Below are 25369 nucleotides of genomic sequence, written 5' to 3'. Positions count from 1 at the left end.
CTCAACCACTGCGCCACCAGGGAAGCCCCAGGTAGATTCTTAACCACTGTGCCACCGGAGAAGCCCCCTCAGATCTTTATGGAAGACCTGCTGTGTGCCAGGCACTGTGCCGGGCACCGGGGAGAGGCCAGTGAGACAGAGGCGATGCCTGCCCTCCAGGTGTGGCACTGCAGTCAGGAAGATGAGCCCACTAGGAGTTACCCAACAGAGTAACTAACGGTAATAAATGCCACGAGGGAGACACCTGAGGGGCTGTGATAGAGACACACAGGAAGATTGGAAGGAACCACCAGGCAAAGATCTGACATCATGTGTGTCGCTGGAGACAGGGAAAAATGAGGTCTCCAGAGGCGCCTGAGTGGGTAGACCTCAGTGATAAAGGGGAGAGGGGGCAGGGCCAGACCAGGGCCTGGGGTCAAGGGGAGGAGTCTGGATTCGATTCTGGGGTGTCATGGATAGAAGCTGTGAGCAGGGCCAAGCTGGGTGTGAGCAGGGGAAAGACGGGATCAGATTTGTGGACTTAGGGCTGCAGTGCCGGAACGCGTCGGAGGGGCTGGCGTGGCAACAGGGGGACCACAGATGTGGATGTCCCGGTGGACATACACCGAGCTGGCCAGGCTCCCTGAATCAGAACCTTCGGGGGTGTGAGAGCCAAGGCCAAGGTGGGCGCTTGGAGAGGGGCAGTATTTCTCGGAAGAAAGTTCCTATATTTCTCCCCGCAGAACTGCCCAGCAGTGGAAGGACCTGTCCCTGGCTCTGAACAATCTCTTATCACAGGACAGCTGGGCTTTGGGGGAGGGTCACCTTGGAACCTTGGCTAGAAGTTCCCAGTCTGGCTGACTCTCAGCACGAACCGAGAAGCTTTGAAACAGATTCCCAAAGACGGGAAGTGACCCTGGTGCCAGCCAGCCCAGGCTGGTCATGTAGCGATGCTCCCGCGCAGCGGACAGCTCGCGGCTGCAGCGAGTCAGCTCTGAACATGCCATTCCGGCACCGGGGAGAAAAGCAAGACGCACAGAGGTGTGTGCAGTATAAGTAAAAACTTTAAAGGCAAAAAACACCTATTTCATGCATCTATAAATAGGAGATCCAGTTACATCGATCGCTGGGGTGGGGTGTGGTAGGTGGAGCATAGCCAAGGTGAGAGCACCGGTGTAGGGCGTGGTCCCCAACCTTTGCCAAACATCTGCATCATCTGAGATCAACAACAAAATGTGCTGATGCCCAGCTCCCACCCCCAGATACTCTGATTTCATTGGTGTGGGTGCCACCTGGGCATTGGAACGCTGAAAGCCCTCCAGCAGGGTTGTAAGCCTGGAGTGGCCAAGACTGATTAGTCTGTTGGACAATCACCACGACTGCTAACTGTTGGAGGCACCCCAGGCCTGGGGATCTGGACTTGTAAGCACCCCTCCGGAGATTTTGATGGCCAGCCTGCTGGGGGCTCACAGCTTCCGTCAGTGCTAGCGGGACCGGCCCCATGCCCAGGAATGCCTGCTTCCAGCCACCGCAGGAGGACAGAAAACCCGTCGGTCCTGCCTGCTGCTGTGTCTACCGCACCAGCTACTGATGCCTCACGTATCAGTTGAAGAAGCATCCTTTACAGATGTGTGCCTCCCCCAACCCCCTTCTCCTGGTCAGGCTGAGTGGAGGGAGGACCAGCTCTGGAGCCACATGGCCTGGGTTCAGATCTCGGCTTTGCGCTCATGCTTCTCTCTGCCTTTTCTCCTGCAGTTGTGGGGTTGGATGAGATGATTCACGGGCAACACTTGGCTCAGGGTCAGGCCCACAGTAAGCGATCTGGTGCATTAGCTACAATTATTCACTTATTCATTCTACAGTTGTTTATGGAGCAGGTACCAGGTGCGGACCCCATGTCAGGAGCTGGAAAGCAAAAGTGCAGGAGAGGCCCACCGCCCTCAGGGCTCTCAGAACAGGTGGGAGGGTGGATGTGACACACATTAATATTTCCACACAGTGTTTGCAAGAGGGCGATTTCAGCCCTTCGCTTGTGCAGAAGATGGTGAATTTTCTCTCACTAGCGCGACCTCGTGTAAGCCTGGAAGTCCAGTGTTAACTTTCTGTATCTGTGTACGTGAGACCAACCATAGATTCCAGTTTTTGGTTTGCAAAACATAGTTGCTGCATCCACGGTCAGCACGAGCCCCCGGTTCTCTTAAGCTATCTCGGGATCTGAATTTTTTCCTTGGTGCAAGTGTGATGGAAATTTGGCCTGTGGTTCTTTTAAGTGAATTGGAGTTGGTTTTAAAATAAGTTTGTTTTAAAAATAAAAAATATATGCACATGTTACAAAATCCAAAGGTCTCGGTGACCATGGAATGCTGAGTGAGGCCCTGCCTCCCCCGGTTCTCAGCCCCTGCTGCTCTACAGAGGCCGCTGCAGGCCATGCCTCTGTCCCCTGTCGTCCCCACCTGCCGCCTCCCCCTTCTGCATTGTGCTTTTTTCACTCACTATGTCTTAGACAGCTTTCCATATGAGTGCACAGAGAGCTGGCCAATTATTTTTTAGCTGCTAAACAGAATCTCATTGTCTGTCTGAATTATAATTTAGGTAACCGTTCCTCTACTGATGGACATTTAGGTTACATGGATTCTTTAGCTGTTACAAAGTGTTGCAGGCTTCCCTGGTGGCGCAGTGGTTAATAATCCACCTGCCAATGCAGGGGACATGGGTTCGAGTCCTGGTCCGGGAAGATCCCACATGCCACGGAGCAACTAAGCCCGTGCGCCACAACTACTGAGCCTGCGCTCTAAAGCCCACGTGCCGCAACTACTGAGCCCACGTGCCGCAGCTACTGAGCCCACGTGCCGCAACTACTGAAGCCCGCACACCTAGAGCCTGTGCTTCTCAACAAGAGAAGTCACCACAATGAGAAGCCCGTGCACCGCAACGAAGAGTAGCCCCTGCTCACCACAACTAGAGAAAGCCCACCCACAGCAATGAAGACCCAACACAGCCAAAAATAAATAAAAACTAAAAAAAAAACCCAAAACAAAGTCTGTTGCAATGAGTATCTCTGTACGTACATCATTTTGCATTTGTGCATATATGTCTGGAGGATACATACCTAGTGGGGGAATTACTCGGTCCAAGGATACATGCATATAAAATTTTGGTTGCTGTTGCCAAATTAACCTTCTTAAAAGTCAGGGTCAAGGCGAGAGTAGAGTAGAGTAGTCAGCCCTTCTAGACGTTCACACCTCAAGGTCAAGGGTCCCTCTGGGGGATGGGAACTCTTATTTGAGCTGCTGTAGGGGCCTGGGAGGAGGGAGTTCCTGTGTCCCCTCTTTGGGAAGTGGATCATCATCTAAAGGGCCAGGTCCTCTCAGTTTGCGATTCCAGCGCAAGGCCATTTGGAGAATCCCTTCATTTGCTCTTTCCAGCCCTTCATTCTTGGCTTGCCCAGCTCCCAGGGTCTTTCTGCCATTGATCCTGCCCTTTCATCCTGTGCACAGAGATGAGGCTGCTTCCTCTGAAGACCTTTACTTTCCCTGTCATCTGAAGGGGCCACCATGAGCGCTTTTGGAGAAGAGGTGACATTACTAATTACATGCCCTGAATGTGGACAGGCCTCACAGTCCTTGAGCCTGTTTCATTTTCACCCCCGTCATGTACTCATGGGCCCTGGCCCAGCCCGGCTGGAGGAAGCAGGAGCAAGGTCAGGCCATAGCGCCAGGTGTCAGGCAAAGCTACCACCACACCCGCCCCTGAACTGGCTGCATGTGGGTGTCCTCTGGCTGGCATGGTGATCTGCTTTTTAAAATGCTAAGTAGATGCCAACTTTTAAAAAGTGGGAGTTTTCACATAAAAATCCAAATGTCTGGCTTCTTTAAAAACGTTGCAGCAAAAGCTACAGGTCTTCAGTGGCCTTGTTCCTGGGCTGAGTGGACCTTGTGGTTTCTAGAAGGATTCTCCGGGGGTGGGAGAGAGAGAGGGAGGGGGAGGGGGAGGGGGAGAGAGAGAGAGTGTGTGTGTGTCTGTAAACAGCATTATTGTGATATAATTCACATGACACGCAACCCACCCATTTAAAATGTACAGTTGAATGGCTTTTGGTTTATTCACAGAGTTGCACAACGATCGACCACAATCAATTTTAGAACATTTTCATTACCCCCCAGAGAAACCCTGTCCCCCTGAGCTCTCCCTCCACCAAGAACCCCTAATCTACTTTCTGTCTCTAAAGATTTACCTGTTCTGGACATTTCATAGATGTTTGGGTTTGTGTGGTTTTTTGTTTGTCTGTTTTTGTTTTAAATTTATTTTATTTATTTATGTTTGGCTGCGTTGGGTCTTTGTTGCTGCGCGCGGGCTTTCTCTAGTTGCGGCGAGTGGGGCTACTCTTCGTTGTGGCGCGTGTGCTTCTCATCGCAGTGGCTTCTCTTGTTGCGGAGCATGGGCTCTAGGCGCGCGGGCTTCAGTAGTTGTGGCTCGCAGGCTCAGTAGTTGTGGCACACGGGCTTAGTTGCTCCACGGCATATGGGATCTTCCAGGACCAGAGCTCTAATCCATGTCCCCTGCATTGGCAGGCGGATTCCCAACCACTGCGCCACCAGGGAAGCCCGATGTTTGCGTTTTAAAGACACCAGTCGGTCAGAGGTTTGAAGGCTCTGTTCAGCCTACAGTCAGGTTTGTTTGGCCGTCATAGTGTTTTTAAATTTTTTAGGTTAGTTTTGAACATTTTCGAATTGGAAGAGCTTTCATAAATATCTAGATCACCCTTTTGTCTTTTTTTTTTTAAGTGTTCTATTTTTTAAAAATAGTTATTTATTTATTTATTTTGGCTGCGCCAGGTCTTAGATGCGGCACGCAGGATCTTTTAGTTGCGGCGTGCATGTGGGATCTGGTTCCCTGACCAGGAATCGAACCCGTGCCCCCTGCAGTGGAAGTGCAGAGTCCTAACCACTGGACCACCAGGGAAGTTCCCAGGTGTCCTCTTTAGACGGGGCCTCCCATTTGCCACAGTCCCCACCCCTCCCTCTTGTCTCCCTGCATGGCGTAAGCTGCCATTTATTTATTTATTTATGGCTGCATTAGGTCTTAGTTACTGCACGCGGGCTTTCTCTAGTTTTGTCGAGCGGGGGCTACTCTTCGTTGCGGTGCGCGGGCTTCTCATTGTGGTGGCTTCTCCTGTTGCGAGCACAGGCTCTAGGTGCGCAGGCTTCATTAGTTGTGGCATGCGAGCTCAGTAGTTGTGGCTTGTTGGCTCTAGAGCACAGCCTCAGTAGTTGTGGAGCACAAGCTTAGTTGCTCCGTGGCATGTGGGATCTTCCTGGACCAGGGCTTGAACCCGTGTCCCCTGCATTGGCAGGTGGATTCTTAACCACTGTGCCACCAGGGAAGCCCCAGCTGCCATTTATTATCCTGCTGGTGCTGCTGTGTTTCTCGGAGGAAAGTAAAACGTCTCTGTCAAAAGTGGGAAACTGAGATAAGCAATGTGAAGAAAACATTCTTAAGCGTGGCCCCCTTCCCTAGTATTCATTTCCTGCCTGGCTTCTGTGTCTTTTTGAGTTTGGAGACCCTGGTGGGGTCACAGCCGTCTCCTGCATGGGTGGAGCATCTCACCAAGAGTAACCTAGAGAAAGAACTTACTTGACCCTCCTCAGCTTCCATCTCCAAACACAGAGAGTCGAAGGATTCCCACCCCCCTTCACTTTCAAGTGGGGAAACCGAGGCACAGAGATAATCAGAGGTATAGTTAAGACCACACAGCATGAATGCAAATGGGGACTAAGACGCCATCACGGCTGCTGTTCTCAGGCTGTAGCTCTTCCAGGAGAGCACTTTTCTTCCTCCTTCCCGTGGCCCTTTTCTTTTCTCCTCCCTCCCTCCTTCCTTTCTTGCAACAAATATTCGTTGAGCACTGTATTGGTTACCAATTGCCAGGTAACAAACCACTCCCAACCTTAGTGTTTAAAAACGACCCCCATTTTATAGTGCCTGATTTTGTAGGTTGGTGGAGCTCCTCTGTGCCGTTCTGCTCCCGTGGTGTCGGCTGGGCTGCCTCATGAGGCTGCGTTCAGCTAGAGGGTTGGTGACAGTGGAAGGTCCAACATGGCCTCACTCATGTGTTGGGCAGTTGGTGCTCCAGCCGGGGCACCTCAGTTTTCCTGCACAACCTCTCATTCTCCAGGATCTTTTCCGCCCTGTGGCCTTTCCAGCAAACTTGCCTGCTGTTGTCTTCCAAGAGGGTGAATCAGAAGCTGCAAGGTCTCTAGACTCGGAAGTCACAGAGCGTTGCTTCCACCACATTTTACTGGTCAAAGCAAGTCACAGACTAGATTCGGGTGGAAAGGAATGATCCTACCTCTTCATGGGCAGAGTGGCAAGGTCATATTGCAAAAAGATACGTGGGATGGGAGAGAGTTGGAAGGCCGTCTTAGGAAACACAGGTACCTACTATGTGCCAGGCATTATTCTAGGCCCTGGGAACACAAAGGTAAATAAAAGAAAAGAAAACCCTTGTTCACCAGGAGCTTTCATTCTGTTGGGGGAAGATGACAGGAAACAAGTAAAATATATAGTAAGTTACATGGTGATAAAGGCTAAAGAGAGAAATAAATTGGGGCAGGATGTGGCGTGGTAGGGAAGCTACAGTGTCAGGGAAGGCCTCACTAAGGAGAGTCATATGAGCAAAGGCTAGAAGGAAGTATGAGATGAGCTTTACCAGTGAAGGGAACAGCAGGTGCAAAGGCCCTGGGGTGAGGACATGGTTGGTGTGGTTGCTGGGGAGGCCTCCAGTAGGCATTTACTGATTGAGATGGAAGATGGGGGAGGACTTTTTTTTTAAATTAACGTAATCCATATAACATAAAATTTACCATTTTAAAGTATAAAGTTAAGTGGTTTTTAGTATATTCTTGATGTTGTTCAGACATCACCACAACCTAATTCCAGAACATTTCCATCACCCAAAAACGAAATCCCATAACCATCAGCGGTTATTCCCTACTCCCCCTCCCCCCATTCCATGGGGGAGACAACTACCAAGACACTTTCTGTCTCTGTGGATTTGCCTCTTCTGGACATTTCACATAAAAGGAATCATGTAATTTGTGGCTTCTTTCACTTAGCATATATTTTCAAGGATTATCCATGGTGTAGCACGTATTAGGACTTCATTCTTTTTTACGGCCAAATAATATTCCATCACATGTACATGCCATATGTTGTTTGTCCATTCATCAGTTGATGGACATTGAGTTATTTCTACTTTTTTGGCTATTGTGAATAATGTACAAGTTTTTTTGTACGAACCTCTGTTTTCAGTTCTTTTGGATACATTGCTGGGTCATGGGGTAACTCTACGTTTAACCTTTTGAGATTGGTTTCCAAACCAGGCTGGTTTCCAAAGCAGCCGCACAAGTTCACATTCCCACCTGCAGTGGATGAGGGTTCCAGTTGCTCCACGTCATCACCAGCTTTTGTCACTTGCCGTTTTTGTGATCGTAGCCATTCTAGTGGCTGTGACGTGGTACGGTGGAAGATTTTGAGCTGAGGAGGGCTTTGGTTTTAACAGAGTCTCTGAGGAGTAGATTGAAGGGGAGCAAAAGAGGAAGCAGGGGACCAGTGAGTAACAGGCTACTGCAGTGGCCCCAGCGAGGGAAGGCACTGCCTTGCGCCAGAGTGGTGGAGAGAAGTGGTTGGATCTGGGATATATTCTGAAGGCAGAACTGAGAGGGTTTGCATAAAGGTTGGATGGGGTTGGGGGTGGGAAGGGAAGACGAGTCCAGGATCCTCCCATGTGTTTGGCCTGAGTACCTGGAAGATGAAGTTTCCCTTTGTGGAGATGGAGAAGACCACGGATGGTGGAGGATCATTTTGTGTTTCCTTGTGCCAGTTGCTGATAGGCAGAGCCAGCCCCTTTTCGGCTTTTGACACGCCCAGCTGGGAAGCTGGGATTGGCACTTTGAGCAGGAGATGTGGAAGAAGGCGGTGGATACCATGATTCACGCGTGTTAAAAAGATGCCTGCCTGCCATCCCCACTGACCACGCCCTGAATGTCACTTAAAGTGAGCCACTTGCTTCCCTTCCCTCGGAGTGGGACAATTTCTGCCCGGGGGTTGCAAAGGATGGGGAGGGCATTCATTTTGCTTATGGGCTGGTTAAAAAGGCATGTGGGCTGCAGCCTGCAGGACTCTTATTCTGAGGCCACTTAGGGAATTACCGTGAGAGAAAATTGTCCCGTGAATGACCTGTGGGCACGGTGGGGTAGCTAATCCTTCCTGCTGGTTGGGAATGCCTTGGGACTTGTCCTTCCCTTAACTGACCAAGCAGTCAGCAAATGCTCTCTTTGCTCCCTCCCTGCTGCTTTGGGCCACCGCCCTAGGCACCAGGAGGAGGGGGTGGTGGGGAGACCATAGTTGACAGGCAGCAGTAAAGCGGGCACACTTTCCCCCTCCCCAGAGAGCACCTTGGTGGTGACAAACTTCTGAAGTCAGGTGAAATTTTCGCGTCAGCGTCTATTAGCTGTGTGACTTTGAACAAGTGACTTAAACTCTCTGATCCTCTGTTTCTCGATCCATAGAAAAGGGGAAATTATGGCACCTACAGTATAGAGTTCTCCTGAGAAGCAAATGAGATACTCCACATATGGTGATTAGCCCTTGTTTCTATTATGTAGTGAGAGAGATCCACAGAGCAACCATTTATATGTGCCTGCTGTGTGCCTGCGCCCCGTTAAATGGCTTAGCCGTGTCTGTTATGTGAGGTTAACCTAAAATCCTGCCAGATGGATGCGGCACTTCCTGTCACAGGTGAGCCTGCCCAGATGCTCAAGTTAAGCCCCCGGGCTAAGGTCATACAGCTGGCAAAAGAGAAAGATGGGGTTCGAACTCAGGACTGACTAACTTCCTTTGTGAACACGCTAGGAGAGGTCGAGAGGCTCTTCCTATGAGCAAAGAGCTGCAGTGTGTCTTGGGAAGGAGGCTGACCAGCCAGCTGGGGCGTGGTCCTTCATGTCCCTCTGGCAGGTTTAGTCTTCCCAGGTATCTTTGGACTGGGGCGTAGGTTGTCTGCACTGTGCTCCTTCATGCATCTGTGCCCGCTCCCGTCTCTCTCGCTTTCCTCTGCATCAGAAGGAACCACCAACCTTCCCCCTGCCACCTCAGTGGCCTCTCAGCTCCTTCTTTCTCCCTTAGTGCATTAAGGACACTTTTTTTTTTACCATGCTTTTACTTTTTGGGGGGTGGGAGGGGGACTTCCTGTCCTCCCTCCACTGCAGTCCCCTTCCCCTGTCAAGCCTCCCCCAGTCAGGCACAGAAATAGTCCCAGCTGTGAGATGAAGGTTGCAGAGTTTAAAATTGCAGCTCAGTACTATTTATACTCCAGCCGGAAAGATGTTTTTTTGTGCAACCGTTTATTTGGTTGTGGTATTGACAGCCCAGGCGGCAGGCAGCTCCTGCACTGTATAAACATTTCTCCGGGGACAAGTGGCCAGTAAGGGCAGCCTTCAGGTGAGGGGGGCAGGTGCCAGGCCTGCCCAGAAATGTCTGGGAACACCTCCCTGGAGCAGAACAATTCGGCCTGGTAAGCCAGAGAAAGCGGTTCACGTTCCAGCTGAACTTCCTTCCTAGATGCTGGTAATTAGAAAAAAAAATAACAGGTATTTTATAAATCATGAAAATAGTACATGCTCGAGGGGAAAAAGGGTTCAGACTAATTTTTACACAAGTGAGTAAAGCAGGGAGACCCTTCATGTTCTATTTTGGTTGGCCCATGGAGCGTTAAAAATTTGTTTTTGAATTTGTGCCACTACTTAAAAATTGGGACATTTCCCATAAAGTTAGAATTTCTGGCTTCTCTTGAAAATGGAAGGTTCTGGCAATGCTGGCCTTGTGTTTGCTGATGGCTGCTAGTGGCTGGCTGCTCCAGAAGTAGGCAGAGTGATTCTCAGATCACCCCAAGCCCCAGTGGCCCGCTTTGTGTTCATCTACCTTACCGCCTGGCCTTGATAACTTCTGAGGTTTGGACCTTTCACGTAACATAAAACATTCAGGGCTCCTGTGTCAGAGTGTCAGACCTCATTCCCCAGTTCCTACTCCCCAGGGCTAAGTAAGCACTATCGATAGGGTTTCCAGATAAACTACGGGACCCCCAGTCACATATGAATTTCAGATAAACAACAAATACTTTTTTAGTGTAAGTATATCCCCTAACTATTACAGTTTGGCAGTATCATCCCAGGCCTTTCTCTGTTGAAGCAGACACGTTTCACAAGGGTAGTTTTATATTCTATCTATCCTGCAGTTGACTTTGCTCCCTGTGGTCTGTCTGGAGAGGCATTTTTCAGTGTTGATAAGAGCAGGCTTTGAGGCTGGGGACTCAAACCTACAGGAGAGTCTGGGCCCCAGTGCTTGTTAGCTCTGTGACCTTGAGCAGGTTCCCTTACTTCTCTGAGCCTCAGTTTCCTCATCTAAACAATGGGGGTGATGAGGGTCGCTTTGTTATCTCCTGTTAGTATTTATTTATCTCGTCTCTTTTGAGAGATGCGTCGAGTGGATGGTCCACGGTGGCTTGAACCAGAGAGGTTAAACAGACGTGCCCACGGTTATCAAGACTGACGCGGGCACATCCCGATTTCAAATGAGGCTACGAGAGGTTCTGAAAAGGCAAAGTAGGTCTGGAGGGAACTGGGCAGATAATCCTAAGATTTAGTTTGCTTTAAAAAAGAAGAAAGACAATGAAGGGCGTTTGTCTCCCTGGAAACCACTTGCTAATCTCCAGGATCTTGTCTCTCTTCAGGCAGCGGAGGTGGAGGAGACCGTCGAGGGCTTGCTCCTCAGGCTGGAAGAGTTTTGCAGCCTGGCTGACATGGTGAGTGCCCGCCTGGGAGCCGTGGGTGCAGGCCCAGCCCAGACTTCAGGGCCTTCCTGGGCTTCCCTGGGGAGCCACCTCGGTGGCGTGGCGGCTTAGCCAGCGGGAGGCGTGGGCAGCGGCGTGGGGGCAGCTCACACCCTCTCCCTCTGTCCACACGAGGTTCCCTGAGGCGGCCATCTTGATAACGCCCTTCCCCGGAGATGCCTTCATTCCACCGAGGAGGCGGGAGTGGGCCACCAGGTGGCACTCTCGGGCCCGATGCGGGGAGCCGGTCGGCGGGGACGCTAAGACTATATTTAACTTTCCTTGCTCTGCACAGTTCGCCAGGCAGACGTGGAGACAGCCAGGAAATGGCTTCAGGCCTGGGAGGCCTAGGAGGAGCCTCCTGGCCGGGCCCTGGCCCTGACGGGCTGCGGCATCGAGCGCCCTCCTCAGCCCTTTGGTCCCTCCACTGTTGCCTCCCACCCTGGTTGGTGGGAGCGGCTCCTCCTGGCGGGGTGGGGAGGACCGTGGAAGATGGTGCCCTAGGCCAGGAAGGCAAGGTCCCACTCCTCCTTGTGTCTCCAGGATTGTTGCCGGACAAATGTGGGGCCCTGAGGAGCGCTGATAGAATGTTCTGGAAGTTCCCAAGTTTATTAAAGGCACACCAGCAGCCAGGGTTCGTGGCTTCGGCCTGGAGGCCCAAAGGGTGGAGCTCCATTTGGGGACCAGGCCTGCCTCTCCCCCGGAGCACAGGAAGCCCAGCTGGGCCCAGCCGTGCAGATGTGTACCAAGCGTCTGGAGAGACGCTGGTGAGAGCCCCAGGGAGTAGCGTTTGTTGAACATCTACTTTGTGCCACGCTCCGTACAGAGCGTGCTCCCTGTATCCTCCCATTCCACCTCAGAGCAACCTGCCACGATGGGTACGACTTTATCCCCATACGTTCAACAGACATCTGAGCGCCTGCCTGTGCCAGCCCCTGGGGACACTGCAGTGAACAAGACACAAACATTTCCACAAGAACCTATCTGTGTTTTTCTCTTGAGAGCCAATTTTTTAGTTCAGATGTGGGTCCAGGTGGGAGCTGGGTAACGAGACTGGCTTTGAACGCCCTGAATGGTCCTTTCTTCATCACCGAACATTGGGCACCTTCTCTGACTGGTCCCTTGGTGAGCCTGAGGATGCAAAGAGAGACAGATCTGTCTCCATCCACCCTCCCCTCCCGTCCGCATCCATCCACCCTCCCCTCCCCTCCGCAACAGCCCCCGATCCCCCAAACCCGATCTGTGTACCAGCCGCTGTCCTCCAGGGTTGAAGCACTGGCCTGGAGGTGTGTTCCAGGTGCAAAGCGAGGCTGCAGAGGTTTTGAAAAGGAAAAGAGGTTCTAGAAGGAACTGGGCACATAATCCCAAGACTCAGTTTGCTTTTCTTAAAAAAAACGAAGAGGTGTTAAATTCTGCCTGGGAAATCAGGAAGTCTTTGCAGAACAGGTGGTGATTAATTTGGGGTTTGAAAGAGGAACAGGAAGAATTCAATTGCTGGGGGGGCGGGCATTCAGGCAGAGGGACCGGCCCTTGGGGGTGGCATGCTGGGCACATAGGGGCAGTGTGGGCCCACACAGTGGGGCACTGGGAAGATGGTGGGGACGGGCGATCCTGGGACAGTTTTGTTCTCAAATCCCAGTGCATCCTCCTCCCATGAAGGGAGATCCACCAACTACCCTCAAAGAGAACTTTGGGCAGAAGTCAGCTTGGATAGACAGCGAGGGGCCAGGCCTTACTTGCCTTAAAAACTTCAAGGCTTCCTGTTGTGGGAAGTCTGCGGAGGTGCAAGATTGTATGCAGCGTCGAGAAGATCCTCTCCAAACTCAAAGCCTAGAGATGCATTTATGGAAAGATTTTAAATACAGAGGTCACAAGATGACCCATGGGCCCAATCCTGTCTGCAGACATGTTGGATGTCTCTGGGAAAAAAAAGAAGGAGGAATGAGCTGCTGACATTTATAGAATGTCATGCAAAAAAATATGGATTCCCGGCTTCTCTTGGAAAAGCAAAGATCTGTCCTTCCCGCCACCCCCTGCCCCATGCGTGCTTGTTCTCACCTGGCAAGCATCAGCCAGAGCTGGACAGTGGCCACCCTTGTGGAGAGCACACGTGCTCTCCTGCTTGTCACCGTCCCCACTGCTCCCCATGGGAGCCTCCTTGACTCCCCGGCCACCTGCCAGGTGCATCCGTCCTGTGCTGTGTGCGTGTGTTTTATGGGAGAGAACATTTCTCTGTACTTCGGGCCCTACTGAAAGCAGGCAGATATCCACCAGACCGAGAGAGTCCCATGTTTTTAAGAAATGGAAGAGATTGCACTTCCCGGGAAGTGAAGTCTATTTCAGTGTGTTTATATGCAAATGAGCATGTCTACATTAATAATAGAATGCGCCTGGTACGATGCTTTTGTGGCCCATGGAGGTGTTTTGTGTTTGCAGTCCCTACAGTGAGGCTCTGTGCTGATGCCGTTTCGATTATAGAAACCCTCTTGGCCCCCACAGCTGGTGCTTAGCTTACCTAGTGTGTCTGTGCCCAGGTGTCATGGGCTCCATGGTACAGAGAGAGAGCTGTCCAGCTATCAGCCCTGGCTTGGGACCTCCTTTTCTCTTTTGATCCAAGCCAGGGATGAGTGGGGACCTCTGGGAGGCAGGTGATGTCACACCATGGACCACTGTCCCCAGGGCCCTGCTTTGGCCTTTGGAAACACTGATCAAGTTAGAGGTCCCAGAATGGCCGGGCTCCCTGGTGCACAGTCCAGAGAGAAATGGTTTCTTTCTGATAAAATCAGGCTGTTAGGAGTGAGAGTCCACCTTCCTGTCTGATGTATTAAGTCCTCTGCCAGTCTGTCCCGGATCACTCTAAGTGACCAGCATTCACACCATGTGCTCATGACCTGTTCTAACCTTAGATATAACGCCTCTTGCCATCACTTCAAGCTCTGACTCTTCCCAGTGGGGCCTTGGGCACAGCATGTCACCTTTCTGTACCTTTATTTTCTCCTCTGTAAAATGGAGGTGGTGGCTTTGATTATCTACTGCAGCATCAAACTACCCCAACACTTAGTGGGGTGAAACAACCACCAGTTTATTATGTGGGCCGGGACGGGGCACAGAGTACAGCTCATCCGAGCTCCGTGGCACCTACCGGGCTGGGGACATCCAGGGTGGCTGCTTCCCTCACTTGTCTGATGTCTGGGCTGGGAGGGCTGGCTGGCTGGGGACCAGTTGGCATCACTCTCCTCCATGCGGCCTCTCCTCGTGGCCGTCTGGCCTCCCAGAGCCAGCGCTCCAACAGATGGGAAGTAGAAGCCTCTGGAGACTTAGGTATGGCAATTAGCACAGTGTCACTTCTGTCGTATCTTATTGGTCAGAGCAGCCACATGGCCCACCGGATCCAAGGGGAAAGGACATAGACCCCTCTGCAGAACTTGTGGCCATCAGTCATCCACTGCAAATGGTACCCATCTCCAAAGAGTGATCGCGAGGAAAAGACAAGGCAGGGATGTGCCTTTACATCCAGTAGAACGGCCAAAAGGAAAAAGACAGACATTAGCAAGTGTGGACGAGGATGTGGGACAGCTGAAACTCTCCTTCACTGGCTGGTGGAAACGCACAAAGGGACAGCCGTGTGGAGCAGACACTCGCACACAAATGTTCATAGCGGCTTTGTTCATCATGCCCCAAACTGCAGGCAACCCCTGCAGTGTCTGTGGGCAGTGGAAATGGGTAAATAAACAGTTGTTTATTCATACACTGGAACGCACAGCAGTGGAAAAGAACGACCTGCCGTACACGGCAACGTGGGTGATTCTCACGAATGTGCTGTTGAGGGACAGAAGCCAGACACACGAGTGCTTCCTGTGTGAGGCTCCACCATATGAAGTTCACACCCAGGCAAAACCAGTCCATGGGACGGAAGTCAGGTAGAGGTTAGCCTTGGGAGGGTGGTCGTGACGGGGAGGACGCCAGAAGGAGCTTTATGGGGTGAGGGGATGTTCCATGCATTGGTCTGGGTGGTGGTTCCACAGATGTAAACACACATACCGATTCATCGAGCTGTCCGCTAAGGCCTGGGCTCTTCACCGTATGTCATTTACACTCAATCAAAAGTAATTGCTTAGCATGGTGCCTGCTGTGTGTTAAGTGACCCATAAATAGTAGCTACTGAGGTCATCATCGTCATCAATATTAAAGCACCAGAGGGCCGTGACGCAGACGAGTTTATCCACAGAGACTGGATTTGTGAGGCCTTTCAGCTCAGTGCCCTTGGGGCTTTGGGCAGCTTGTCTGGGCCCTCGGAAACCCTAGTAGCCTTGGGCCCACCTTCTGGCAGGGAGCGGACTCTCCCATCTCTCACATAAATGGAGAACATTTCCTGTTGGCCTCTGCCCAGCAGTTGCATTTGGCGTTGGTGTGCGTTCTTAGGTCAAGTGCGTCTGGCTCTTCCTCCTGGGCCTTGCATCATCCTGGAGAGCCATGTTTGCTCTGTGATAACCCCCTGCATCCACTACCCAGGCTTCTGGGCTCCGGAGGCCAGCTCCGGGGAGCTGGGAGGACAGGCTGGGGAAGGGTCCGCCAGGCCCCCCCGGCCCATAGACCTGGCTGGAGTTTCATCCCATTAGAGGCTCAAAAAGCACTGCTTCTTCCCTGACATCTTTGTTCTTCTGAGAAGTATGCATAAGCGTGAACGCGCATGCCTGTGATGTGATGACGTGAGGTGGGATGGGTGTGAGAAGAGAAATGTGTCCCTTTCCTTCCACTCCCCTGTAAGATGAACAGGGCATGGGGTGGCCACGGACGCCGTGCTGGGGAGACTGTAGGTAGTGGTGGAGACTCTGGTGAACCAAAGCGGGCTGTTGTCACCCAGCGCCCGCTGATTGTTGCCAGGTGGAACATGTGGCATGTCAGTGTGGCCGGGTCTTCTGATTTCTCACAAGAAGCCAGAGATCTGGGTTTCTAAGGGAAATATCCTTAATTTTAGATCTTGGCACCTCGCTTGGTGGTACTTTCGGTTTTTCAGGCTGGTTCTGCGTGAGCCTGATAGAACACGTCTGCAGACCTCTGGTGTTAGGAGGTGGCCTCAGACCCACCTGGATTAGCATCCTCCATCTCCCACTTTGTAGGTTTGCAACCTTGCCCAGCTCATTTAGTTTTTCTCAGTTTCATCACCTATAAATCAAGGTTGAAGAGAAAGCAATTCCTGTACCACAGGGTCTGTTCCCAGCACGTGATGAACGCTCCTGGGTGTTGGTACCCTGCCCCCCAACCCCAGCCCATGTTAAATACCCTGGTTTTTGTCTCTCGGTTCCCAGCTCTTGGGGGAGCCAAGAGGAAGGTTTGGGGGTGTTTCAGACTCCGAGGACTACCCTCTACTTTCCCCCCAAGGACCTGCAGGCTGCCTTCTGGGCAGGCGTAGAGAGTTCCCTCTGCCCCGAGTCTCAGCCAGGGGAGGAGCCTCTGCAGAGAGTGGCCTTCCTGCTCGGCCCGCAGACCCTCTGGCCCTCCAGTTCCTGAGGATCTGAGGCGAGGCGGGCAGAGTTCCAGAATCTCATCTCCGCCGCGTTCCCTTCACCCCCGTGGGTTGCTGAGACCAGTGCCTCCTGATTCTCACTTGTGCTCCGCTGCTTGTTTCTTTAGAAATTAACAGAAAGAAAAGATCTGCCTTTGATTCCCTGTGCTCTGACCTTGTCATGAGTTTCTGTTCTTCATCGCATCAAGGCAATTTCTCCCGAGTTTAGCCTTGTTGAGGGATGGGCTTCTCTCTAGAAATTTGGCCTGGGGGAAACAAGGGAGGATATCGAGCCCTTTTCCCTATCCCAGCTAACAACTGCAGGCGCCTGCGGGAGCCGGGCAGGATATGGAGGGAGTCAGGGGCTTGGGGCGAGGCGCTAGGGATGGGTGGCCACTGCAGAAACTGGGAGCGCGCGTGCCATTGGGAGGGAGCAGTTGCTACTCAGCCTGGCCTGCGGTGCCTGGGGAAACGTGGGCCCAGTGTCGCCAAAGCTGCTGACTTTTAAGAGAAGTTATAAATCCGCACTTAATCTGTTGAATATTTTAAAGCCATATCTATGTCTTTTATTTTGGAATAGTTTTAGATTTACAGAAAAATTGCAAAGAGTTCCCACACACCCCTCATCTAGTTTCCGCCACTGTTAACCTCACCTTGGTACCTTTGTCAAAACCAAGGAACCAACACAGAACCTCGGCTACTCACTGAACGCCACACTTGGTTGTGATTCCCCAGCTTCCCGTTAATGTCCTCCTTCTGTTCCAGGATCCATCAAAGATACCACATTGCCTTAAATTGTCAGGTCTCCTTAGGCCCCTTTAGTCCGTGACAGTTTCATTCTTTCCTGACTTTCCATGACTTTGGCAGTCGTGAGGGGTATTTGGTATTTTGTAGAAGGCCCCTCAGTTTGGGTTTGTCTGATGTTTTCTTGTGCTTAGACGGCGTTGTGAGTTTCTGGAGAGAATCCCCAGAGCTGAGGCGCCTTCTCATCACATCACATCACATCAGGGGCACGTGACACCCACACGGCATCACTGGGCTGGTGGCCTGGCTCCGCGGTAGCATCACCACATCCCCCTTTCTGCGACCCGTTCAGTGCCTTGTTCCTGTCACATTCATGTGTATTTATCTTATAGTTGGGGATATCGTCCAATGTTACATTATTTTGTTGCTCAAATTGTCCCAGTTTGGGCCATGTGGCTCTTTCAGGTTGGCTTTTGTGTTCCTTTGACCTGCCCCATCCTTCTTTTCTTTTCTTTTTTTTTTTTTTAACACTTTCTTACTTTCTGGCACTATGAGATGCTCCAGGCTTTTATATGTTCCCTGCCCCAACCCTAGAATCAGCCATTTCTCCTCGGAGCCCCACTTGAGTTTTAAAGTTGGAAATTAAGTCAAATTTAAACACGAAAACACTTTGTGGGCCAAATGAGCCACATATGTGGGCCACATGCAGACATGGACGATCTTGTATAATCCCTAAAGCATCCTTTCGAGAGAAGCACTAGTCTGATCCCCACTTTACAGATAAGGAAACCGAGGCACAGAGAGGTCAGGGCAGAGACTGAGGCCAGACAGCCTGGTGCCAGATGCCACCCTCTTGGGGCTGCTTTTTGGCCCCAAGGGGTCAGGGCATGGGAAAGGAGTGTGCCTCAGGACAGTGGGCTTGGAGCCAGGTGCCCAGGGAGATGGCAGTGCCCTGACCAGAGGAGAGGGACCAGGAAGGAAGGGTTTGGTTTTAGACATGCAGGTGATGGAATGGCTACCCAGGGCAAGGAGGGAAGTGTCATCCTGAACAGTGATGGGAGCGGAATGGCAGGAGAACCAGAGGTCTCATATACTTAGGCAGAAAGAGGAGGGAAAATGGGTATAGTTTTCAAAAACATTTTTAAAATTAAAATTTTTTGCTGAGTTGTCACCTTGTATGAGTTAGCTATTGCCGCATAACAAATTCCCCCCCCACCCCGCCATACTTAGTGACTTAAGCAATGATCTTGATTATGTGCTAGTGTCTGTGGGTCAGGACTCTGGTACAGCCTAGCTGGGTCCTGTAGGTCAGGGTCTCTCACAGGCTGCCATCGAGATGTTGGCCAGGACTGTTGTCACCTCAGGGCTCGACTGCGGCAGGATTGCCTCCAGGCAGAGTCAGTGTTTCTGGGCAGGATCCAGCTCCTCATGATCATTGAACTGAGGCCCTCAGTTCCTCACTGGCCCTTGGCCAGAGGCGGGCTTCTCCATCACGGCAACTTGCTTCTTCACAGCTGGCAGGAGAGGGCAAGTGAGAAGGAAGAGGGGGTGGGGGGACGCATGCATGAACCAGGCGGTGGGAGAGGCCGCCAGCAAGATGGAGTGACGGTCTTCTAGGCTCAGGAGGGCCATGTCTCACGTTGGCTGACTCCTCTTCATTAGAAGCCAGTCTCTAGATCCAGGCAATGGTCTCGGGGAGGGGATCACACAAGAACAGGAACACCAGCAGGTGGGGCTTGTTGAGGACCGTGTCAGAAGCTTCCCGCACACGCCATGCCAAACGGTCTGCTAAACATTCTATCCTCACTGCATTCCAAGGAAGCAAGGACTGTCTTGATTGCTTCCCTGTCCAGACAAGCAAAGGAGGGCTCAGAGAGGTGCAGTGACTTGCCCGAGGTCACACAGCTCATGGTGGGTAGAGCTGAATTCAAACTCCAGTCTGAGTCCTAGTAGCCCACTGGTGTTTCTCTGACTGTCCCCGGACCGCCACTCCAGCACAGCCTTGGAGCTTGGCAGAAAACAGATTGCCCGCCACCCTCACGCAAGCTAGACCAGACTTGGAGGAGCCTTCAAGTCAGCATTAACAGGCTTCCCTCCAGGGGATCCACATGCTCCCTAGAATCTGAGAGTGGTATGTATTCTGCCTCTCTGTGTGGTCAGGACATGGTAACATGGAAATGGAATCTCTCTGTCTCTCATACACACACACACACACTTAAGGGTTAGGCTTGGTCCTTTTGGCTCTGCAGGAAAATGGAGGCTTAAGTGTCCGATCTCAGTGATCAAGGGAAAGATGTGGCTTCCCGAAGTTCTCAGTCGCTTTTGGGGTCCTTCCAAGCAGAAGAATCTTGGAATTAAATGAGATGCATGATGTGCAGGAAATGCTTAGCACAGTGGCTGCGTGTAGGAAGCAGCATGATGACGAGACTCGTCATTAATGTTAATGATTATTGTTAACTCTTCTCATTGACATTATTAGTTCCAGTGTAACAAAAACTTGATTTACCTCGACTTCAGTTTAGAGAAGAGATTTTGATTCTTTCCATTTGGTCCAGTTCACTGGTTTACAATATAAAGGTATTTAGTTTGGAGCTGGTGGTGTTGGGTGTTTGGTCAGGGGGAGCAATTAATTTGCAGTTCAGTAAATAATACCTGGTTGGGTCTGGGTGCCGAGAGGCAGTGAGGTTGGTCCCCACCCGGGACTATGGGTCGTTCCTGGGCCTGTCCCTGGGCAGGATGACATTCGGTGTCTCGGCCATCAGCGAGGTCTCTGAAGAGCCTGGCCGCCCCCAGGGCAGCAGGAGGACGCGGGGCTGGGCCGGAGAGCCTGATGAGCTGTCTTGTTCCCTGCAGATCAGGAGCGATACCTCACAGATCTTGGAGGAAAACATCCCCCTCCTTAAGGCCAAGGTGATGGAAATGCGTGGCATCTACGCCAAAGTGGACCAGCTGGAGGTGAGTCCAGGATAATGAGCTTTCTTTGTGAGCTCCACGGACTTGTTCTGGCTCTTCCGTTGTCTCTTCCAAGATGCTGATCTGGCCTTGATAGTGTCAGGCCTTAGACCCAGTGGAGTGGGGTGGTAGCCAAAACGGGGCCTACACAGTATCTCTAAAATATGACAAATATGAACTTATATAAAGTACCCATTTAAAAATCAGGGTACTTTATACAAAAATCTGAATTTTCAGCTGCTTTTGGAAATTCAGAAGCTTTCATAACCCTAGACCCACCTTTCTTTAAATACTTTATTCTGTTTATTTTTTAAGGTATAAATACATAAAGTGCACACATAGTCAGTGTACAATTCAGTGAATTTTTACACATATAAACTCCCAGGTGAAGATGACCCAAGCTGAGAAATAGAACATTTCCAACCCCTAGGCTGTGTTCTGGCAGGGCTGGTGGCGGCCGCCCCTCAGACGGGACGTGTGCTCTGCCTTCCACCACGACCCACGCCATGCCCTGTTGCCTCACTGCTGACTTATTTCACCCGCCCTTTACCTGTGTGGGCACCAGGCTAGGGTGCATGGTGTCTCATCTCCTCTTGGCTGCACTGCAACGTCAGCATCCTCACCGTCCCATCTCCTAGAGGAGGAACACGAGCTCTGAGAGGGTAGGCCACTTCTCTGGGGTCACACAGCTAATTCTGTGAAGCTGGGACTTCAGCTCACATCCTCTGGAGCCCAAGCTCTTACTCAAACTGGGGCCCTTGGCTTGGGCGCCTGCGCAGTGAAGGACCGGGAGGCTGGAGGAGCCTGCAGTTTAATAGCTGCCACCTAGACCAAGGGGATGTGTGCCCCTCTGCGCTGTGGAGGAAAGGAGCCCGGCAGTGGGCCCTAGAGTTAACAGAGAATTAACGTTCTTGTCAGCAGAGAATGAGGCAGGAATATAATTAAAACTTTGCCCTTGGAATAGCTGATTCATTTGAATTTTATTCCACATGTTTGAAAGAGGAAAGAAAATGTGAAGATTTGTAGCCCGGGTTCTTGCCTTGCTTGGGCTGGCCCAACTCTCAAGCCCAATTTTTTCCTTAGTATTCAGTCCGCTAGCATTTATTGAGGACCTACTATGCGCCGCTGCAGGGCTCTCACAGTGAGAAAGACAGAGTCTAAGGGTGTGTTCCAGCCAGGAGAAACACAGCAACAAAGCATGACCATAGCATTTCCCGGGGCTGCTGTAACAAGTTATCACAAACATAGTGGCTTAAAACAACATGGATTTAGCATCTTACAGCTCTTGAGGTCAGAAGTCCAAAATGTGTCAGCAGGAGTCAGCAGGGCTGGTTCCTTCTGGAGGCTCTGGGGGAGAGTTCACGTCCTGGCCTTTTCCAGTGTCCGGAGGCCGCCTGCGTCGCTCGGCTCATGGTGCTGTCCTCCACCTTCAAAGCCCACAGCGTAGCATCTTCCAGGCTCTGTCCTCCTCTGACTCCCTGCCTCCATCTTATAAGGATGCCTGTGATTACCCGGATAATCCAGGACAGTCTCCCCAGCTCAGGATCCTTATTCACACCTGCCAGGTCCCTTTGGCCACAGGTTCTGGGAATGAGGATGAGATATTTTGGGGGCCCGTCATTCTGCTGACCACATTCACCAAGGGTGACCTAGAGGGAGTCGAGTGCTCTGGAGGGAAGTAGCGAGCAAGGAGTGGAACCTTCTGGCCCCGGAGGGTGAGTGGAAGGAGCTGTGCTGGGTGCGTGAGGGCACAGCTCGGGCAGAGGCTCAGAGGCGGGGGGCATCTGCGCTCTGGGGCAGGAAGGAGACGGGGACACTGGAAGGATCCGGGGAGGGCCAGGCTACAGGGATGAGGGAGGTCATGACCTGAGCAGGGCTGGAGACATTGGGCAGCAGGAGGCCCGTTGTCTAGGCCTTCCACTCCAAGGTCAGCATGGTGACCTTTTTCCTGAGGAGTAGGAAGCCACTGAAGACACAGGATGGCTCATTGGTTAGCAATCATTCCCCACTCCTGGCCCCTGGCAACCACTCATCTACTCTGAGTCTATACATTTGTCTCTGGACATTTCATATCATATGTGGCCTATGGTGTCTGGCTTAGTTTACTTTGCATAGTGCTTTCAAGGTTCATGCAGGTTGGAACGTGTCAGAACTTCATTCCTTTTTATGAATGAATAGTATTCCATTGCAGGGATGGCTATACCGCATTTTGTTTATCCATTCATCCGTTGATGGGTCCTTGGGTTGTTTCTGCTTTGGGGCTATTATGAATAATGCTGCTATGAACGTTCATGTTCAGGTTTTTGCGTGGCTGTACATTTTCATTTCTCTTGGGTAAATACCTAGGACTGGAATTGCTGGGTCATGTGGTTAAGTCTTTTTAGGAACTGCCAAGACCAGTTTCCAAAGTTTTGACACAATTTTACTCTCCCACCAGCAGTTACTGTAAGCTTTAGATGGAGATTGCAAACTCAGATGCCAGCAGGATCCAGGACTGTACTGGGCAGTCAGGTATTAGAAGACCAACCCCAAGCCACACCCCCATACTTTCTGGGAAGAGCTGGAGCTGAGAAGCAACTCTCCCCTTCAGTGGGGTGTGAATCTCTCGGCTGCCACAGTCCCCACTCTGCCCTAGAGTCTCCCCAACATTGAGGCTAAGTGGCATTTGCCTCTTGTCAACCCCCCGGAACTGCTGCTTTCCTTAGACTAGAGATATTTCTCTGCAACTGCGTCTCCATTAAAAGGAAGAGGGCTTCCCTGGTGGCGCAGTGGTTGAGAGTCCGCCTGCCGATGCAGGGGACATGGGTTCGTGCCCTGGTCTGGGAAGATCCCACATGCTGCGGAGCAGCTGGGCTCGTGAGCCATGGCCGCCGAGCCTGCGCGTCCGGAGCCTGTGCTCCGCAACGGGGGAGGCCACAGCAGTGAGAGGCCCGCGTCCGCAAAAAAAAAAAAAAGGGAAGAAAAAGTTAGTCCAAGAGGGTCATGGATTTCAAGGCAAATGGGAGAATATGTATTTCCCACTAAGCTGCATGTGACATGAGAACAATAAAACTTAGGACCCGATCAGACCCCAATCTGAGGCGGATGGATTCCAGAGCCAGACCACCTGGGCCTCAGATCTGCCCGTTGGGTAACTCACTCACCCTCTCAGCATCAGTTTCCTCCTCTGCAAATTGTGACTATGTCATCGTGAAGGTGTTAGCCCAGCACCGGGCATCTTGTAGATGCTCGCTGAGGACAGGCTATCACTATGGTGGTGGCCATTGCCCACAGGCTGAGAGCCAGAATCTGGGATGCCTGCTTAGCACTCGGCCCAGCCGACTGGGGGCTCCAGGGCCTAACATGTCAGGGGGTTCCAGGGAGCCCAGGACCACTCAGCTCTCAAATCAGTGTGACCCATGGGAGGGGAGGCTTGGGAACCATGGGGGTGACCTTTCAGGCCAGAAAAAACTAACATTTACTGAGCACCTGCTATGAGCCAGGGACTCTTAAGTGCTTTAGTTGAAACAACTTGCTTCACCCTCACAGCAGCCCCAGGAGGAAGGTCCCATTATTAGTCCTATTTTGTAGAGAAAGTGGCTGAGGCACAGAAAGGCAAAGTTATTTACCCAGGGTCACACAGCTGGGAAGTGGTGCAGCTGGGATTACAAAAGTCAGTGCTGGCGTTGGCACCCTTTCTGGACTGGGCCCTGCTCTGAAGCTGGGGGCCTTTGCCACAAGGATTCAGATACACCATTCAGGACTCACAAATAAAATTTAAAACAATGTGACTTTGCCTTCTTTCTCATCCCTCCCCCCCTTTCCTTCTTTCCTTCCCTCCTTCCCTTCTTCCTTCCCTCCCTTCTGATAATAAAAGTGGTTCATTTTCATTGTAGAGAAGATTATATAGAAGTCACCTATAGTCCCAAGGGTGGTCCCGATGAGCGCTCACCCTCCTTCTGTCCCCTCCTCCCCTCTCTGTGTGGATGCGTGTCCGCGTCTTTCCAGTTTCCCGGGATCAGCTTTCCTGGCCAGGTTTCGGCCTCTCCCTGGCTGCTGCTTGGCCGGGCTGCCCTCTCTGGCAGGCACTTTGGAGGCGGTTCCGACCTCGTGAGCGCACATTCCTCAGCATCCCTCATACTCCCCGCCACATCAGTATTAACGGTATTAACGCAGGGAGCGTAAAATTGGAATCGGCTGGAGGAGGGACTGTAGAACTTTCTTTTGTGTCTTACAACCAGATGTGCAGGCCCAGCAAGGCCAGGGGAAGCTGCCCAGCCTGTGGCTCCTTGTCTCCCCGCCCCCCAACACACACGCACACACACACGCGCACACACGCGCGCACACACACACACACGCACACACACACTTGATGTGGCTTATTCAGAGCCTTTCAGCTCTGCCCCTGCCAGAACCACAGGGCGGCGGCAGCACAGCAGTGCCACCATCTTGTGTTCATCCAATGTCTTTTTGCTAAAGATGCAGTCATGCATGCATGCGTGCATGTATTCATTCCTGTGTGTGCATTGATTCATCCATGCATGTGTGCATTCGTGCGTGCATGCATTCATCCATGCATACATTCATTCGTGTGTTCATTCATTCATTCATGCTTGCATGTATTCATTCCTGTGTGTGCACTGATTCATACATGCATGCATGCATTCATTCACGCGTGCATGCATTCATCCATGCATACATTCATTCGTGTGTGCGCACTCGTTCATTCATTCATGCTTGCGTGCATTCGTGCCTCCACCATCCAGCTGAGCCCCTTCCAGCTGACCAGGCCCTGGCTGTGGCCTTGTGAACAACACTGACTCAGCATCTGCTCTTCCAGAACTCACATCTAGAGGGAGATGGACCGTGAACAAGCAGACAGGAAGTTCAGAGGGAGAGGAGAGCTAGGAAGACGGGGAAACGGGGTGGCTCCGCAGTGACGTGGGGCATGTTAGATTAGGTGGTTGGGGAAGGCCTCTCTGTCGGGGGACAGTGGATCCAGGGCCTGAGAGACAAGCAGGGTTCACCCCATCGAGAACAGAGAAGTGCTGCCGGTCTGGAGAGAGCTGATGCAAAGGCCCTGTGGAGGGTGAGGCTTGGCGTTTTCAAGGAACAAAAGCGCAGCCTGTGTGGCTGGTGTGTGGGACACGGGGAGAGGCAGGGCTGGGTGGTGGTGGGCCTTGCTGGATGGGCTGACCGGGGCTTTCCATCCAGTGAAGGGAGGCTCCCTCGTGGGGCCCAGCACTGAGAGGGTCTCCTGCCTCTTCCTGGTGCAAGAAAATCTCTTGCATTTTACTATTGGAACAGGGAGGTTCCAACAGTAA

At 51.8% G+C, this 25369-nt stretch overlaps 1 protein-coding gene and 1 non-coding gene across 9 annotated transcripts in view; one reads left to right on the top strand and one right to left on the bottom strand.

Annotated features, from left to right (window-relative positions):
• The window catches only part of BCAS4 (breast carcinoma amplified sequence 4), a 60836-nt gene that overhangs the window by 5782 nt on the left and 29685 nt on the right, over nt 1-25369 (top strand). For 6 of the 8 annotated variants that reach the window (XM_033411168.2, XM_012537816.3, XM_004282921.4 and 3 more), the window contains 2 exons: nt 10766-10837; nt 19968-20069. In XM_033411168.2, coding sequence (XP_033267059.2) covers nt 10766-10837; nt 19968-20069 — 174 coding nt within the window. The remainder of the gene's footprint in view (nt 1-10765; nt 10838-19967; nt 20070-25369) is intronic. The other 2 variants (XM_033411167.2, XM_033411169.2) reach the window with 1 other exon arrangement.
• TRNAG-UCC (transfer RNA glycine (anticodon UCC)) lies at nt 4869-4941 on the bottom strand. The gene has a single exon. It is a non-coding gene; the product is annotated as a tRNA-Gly (tRNA).

Source organism: Orcinus orca, chromosome 16, assembly GCF_937001465.1.
Source record: "Orcinus orca chromosome 16, mOrcOrc1.1, whole genome shotgun sequence".
Lineage (NCBI taxonomy): Eukaryota > Metazoa > Chordata > Mammalia > Artiodactyla > Delphinidae > Orcinus > Orcinus orca.
The sequence above is the reverse complement of the archived record's forward strand: the minus strand, read 5'-3'. Positions and strand labels throughout refer to the sequence as shown.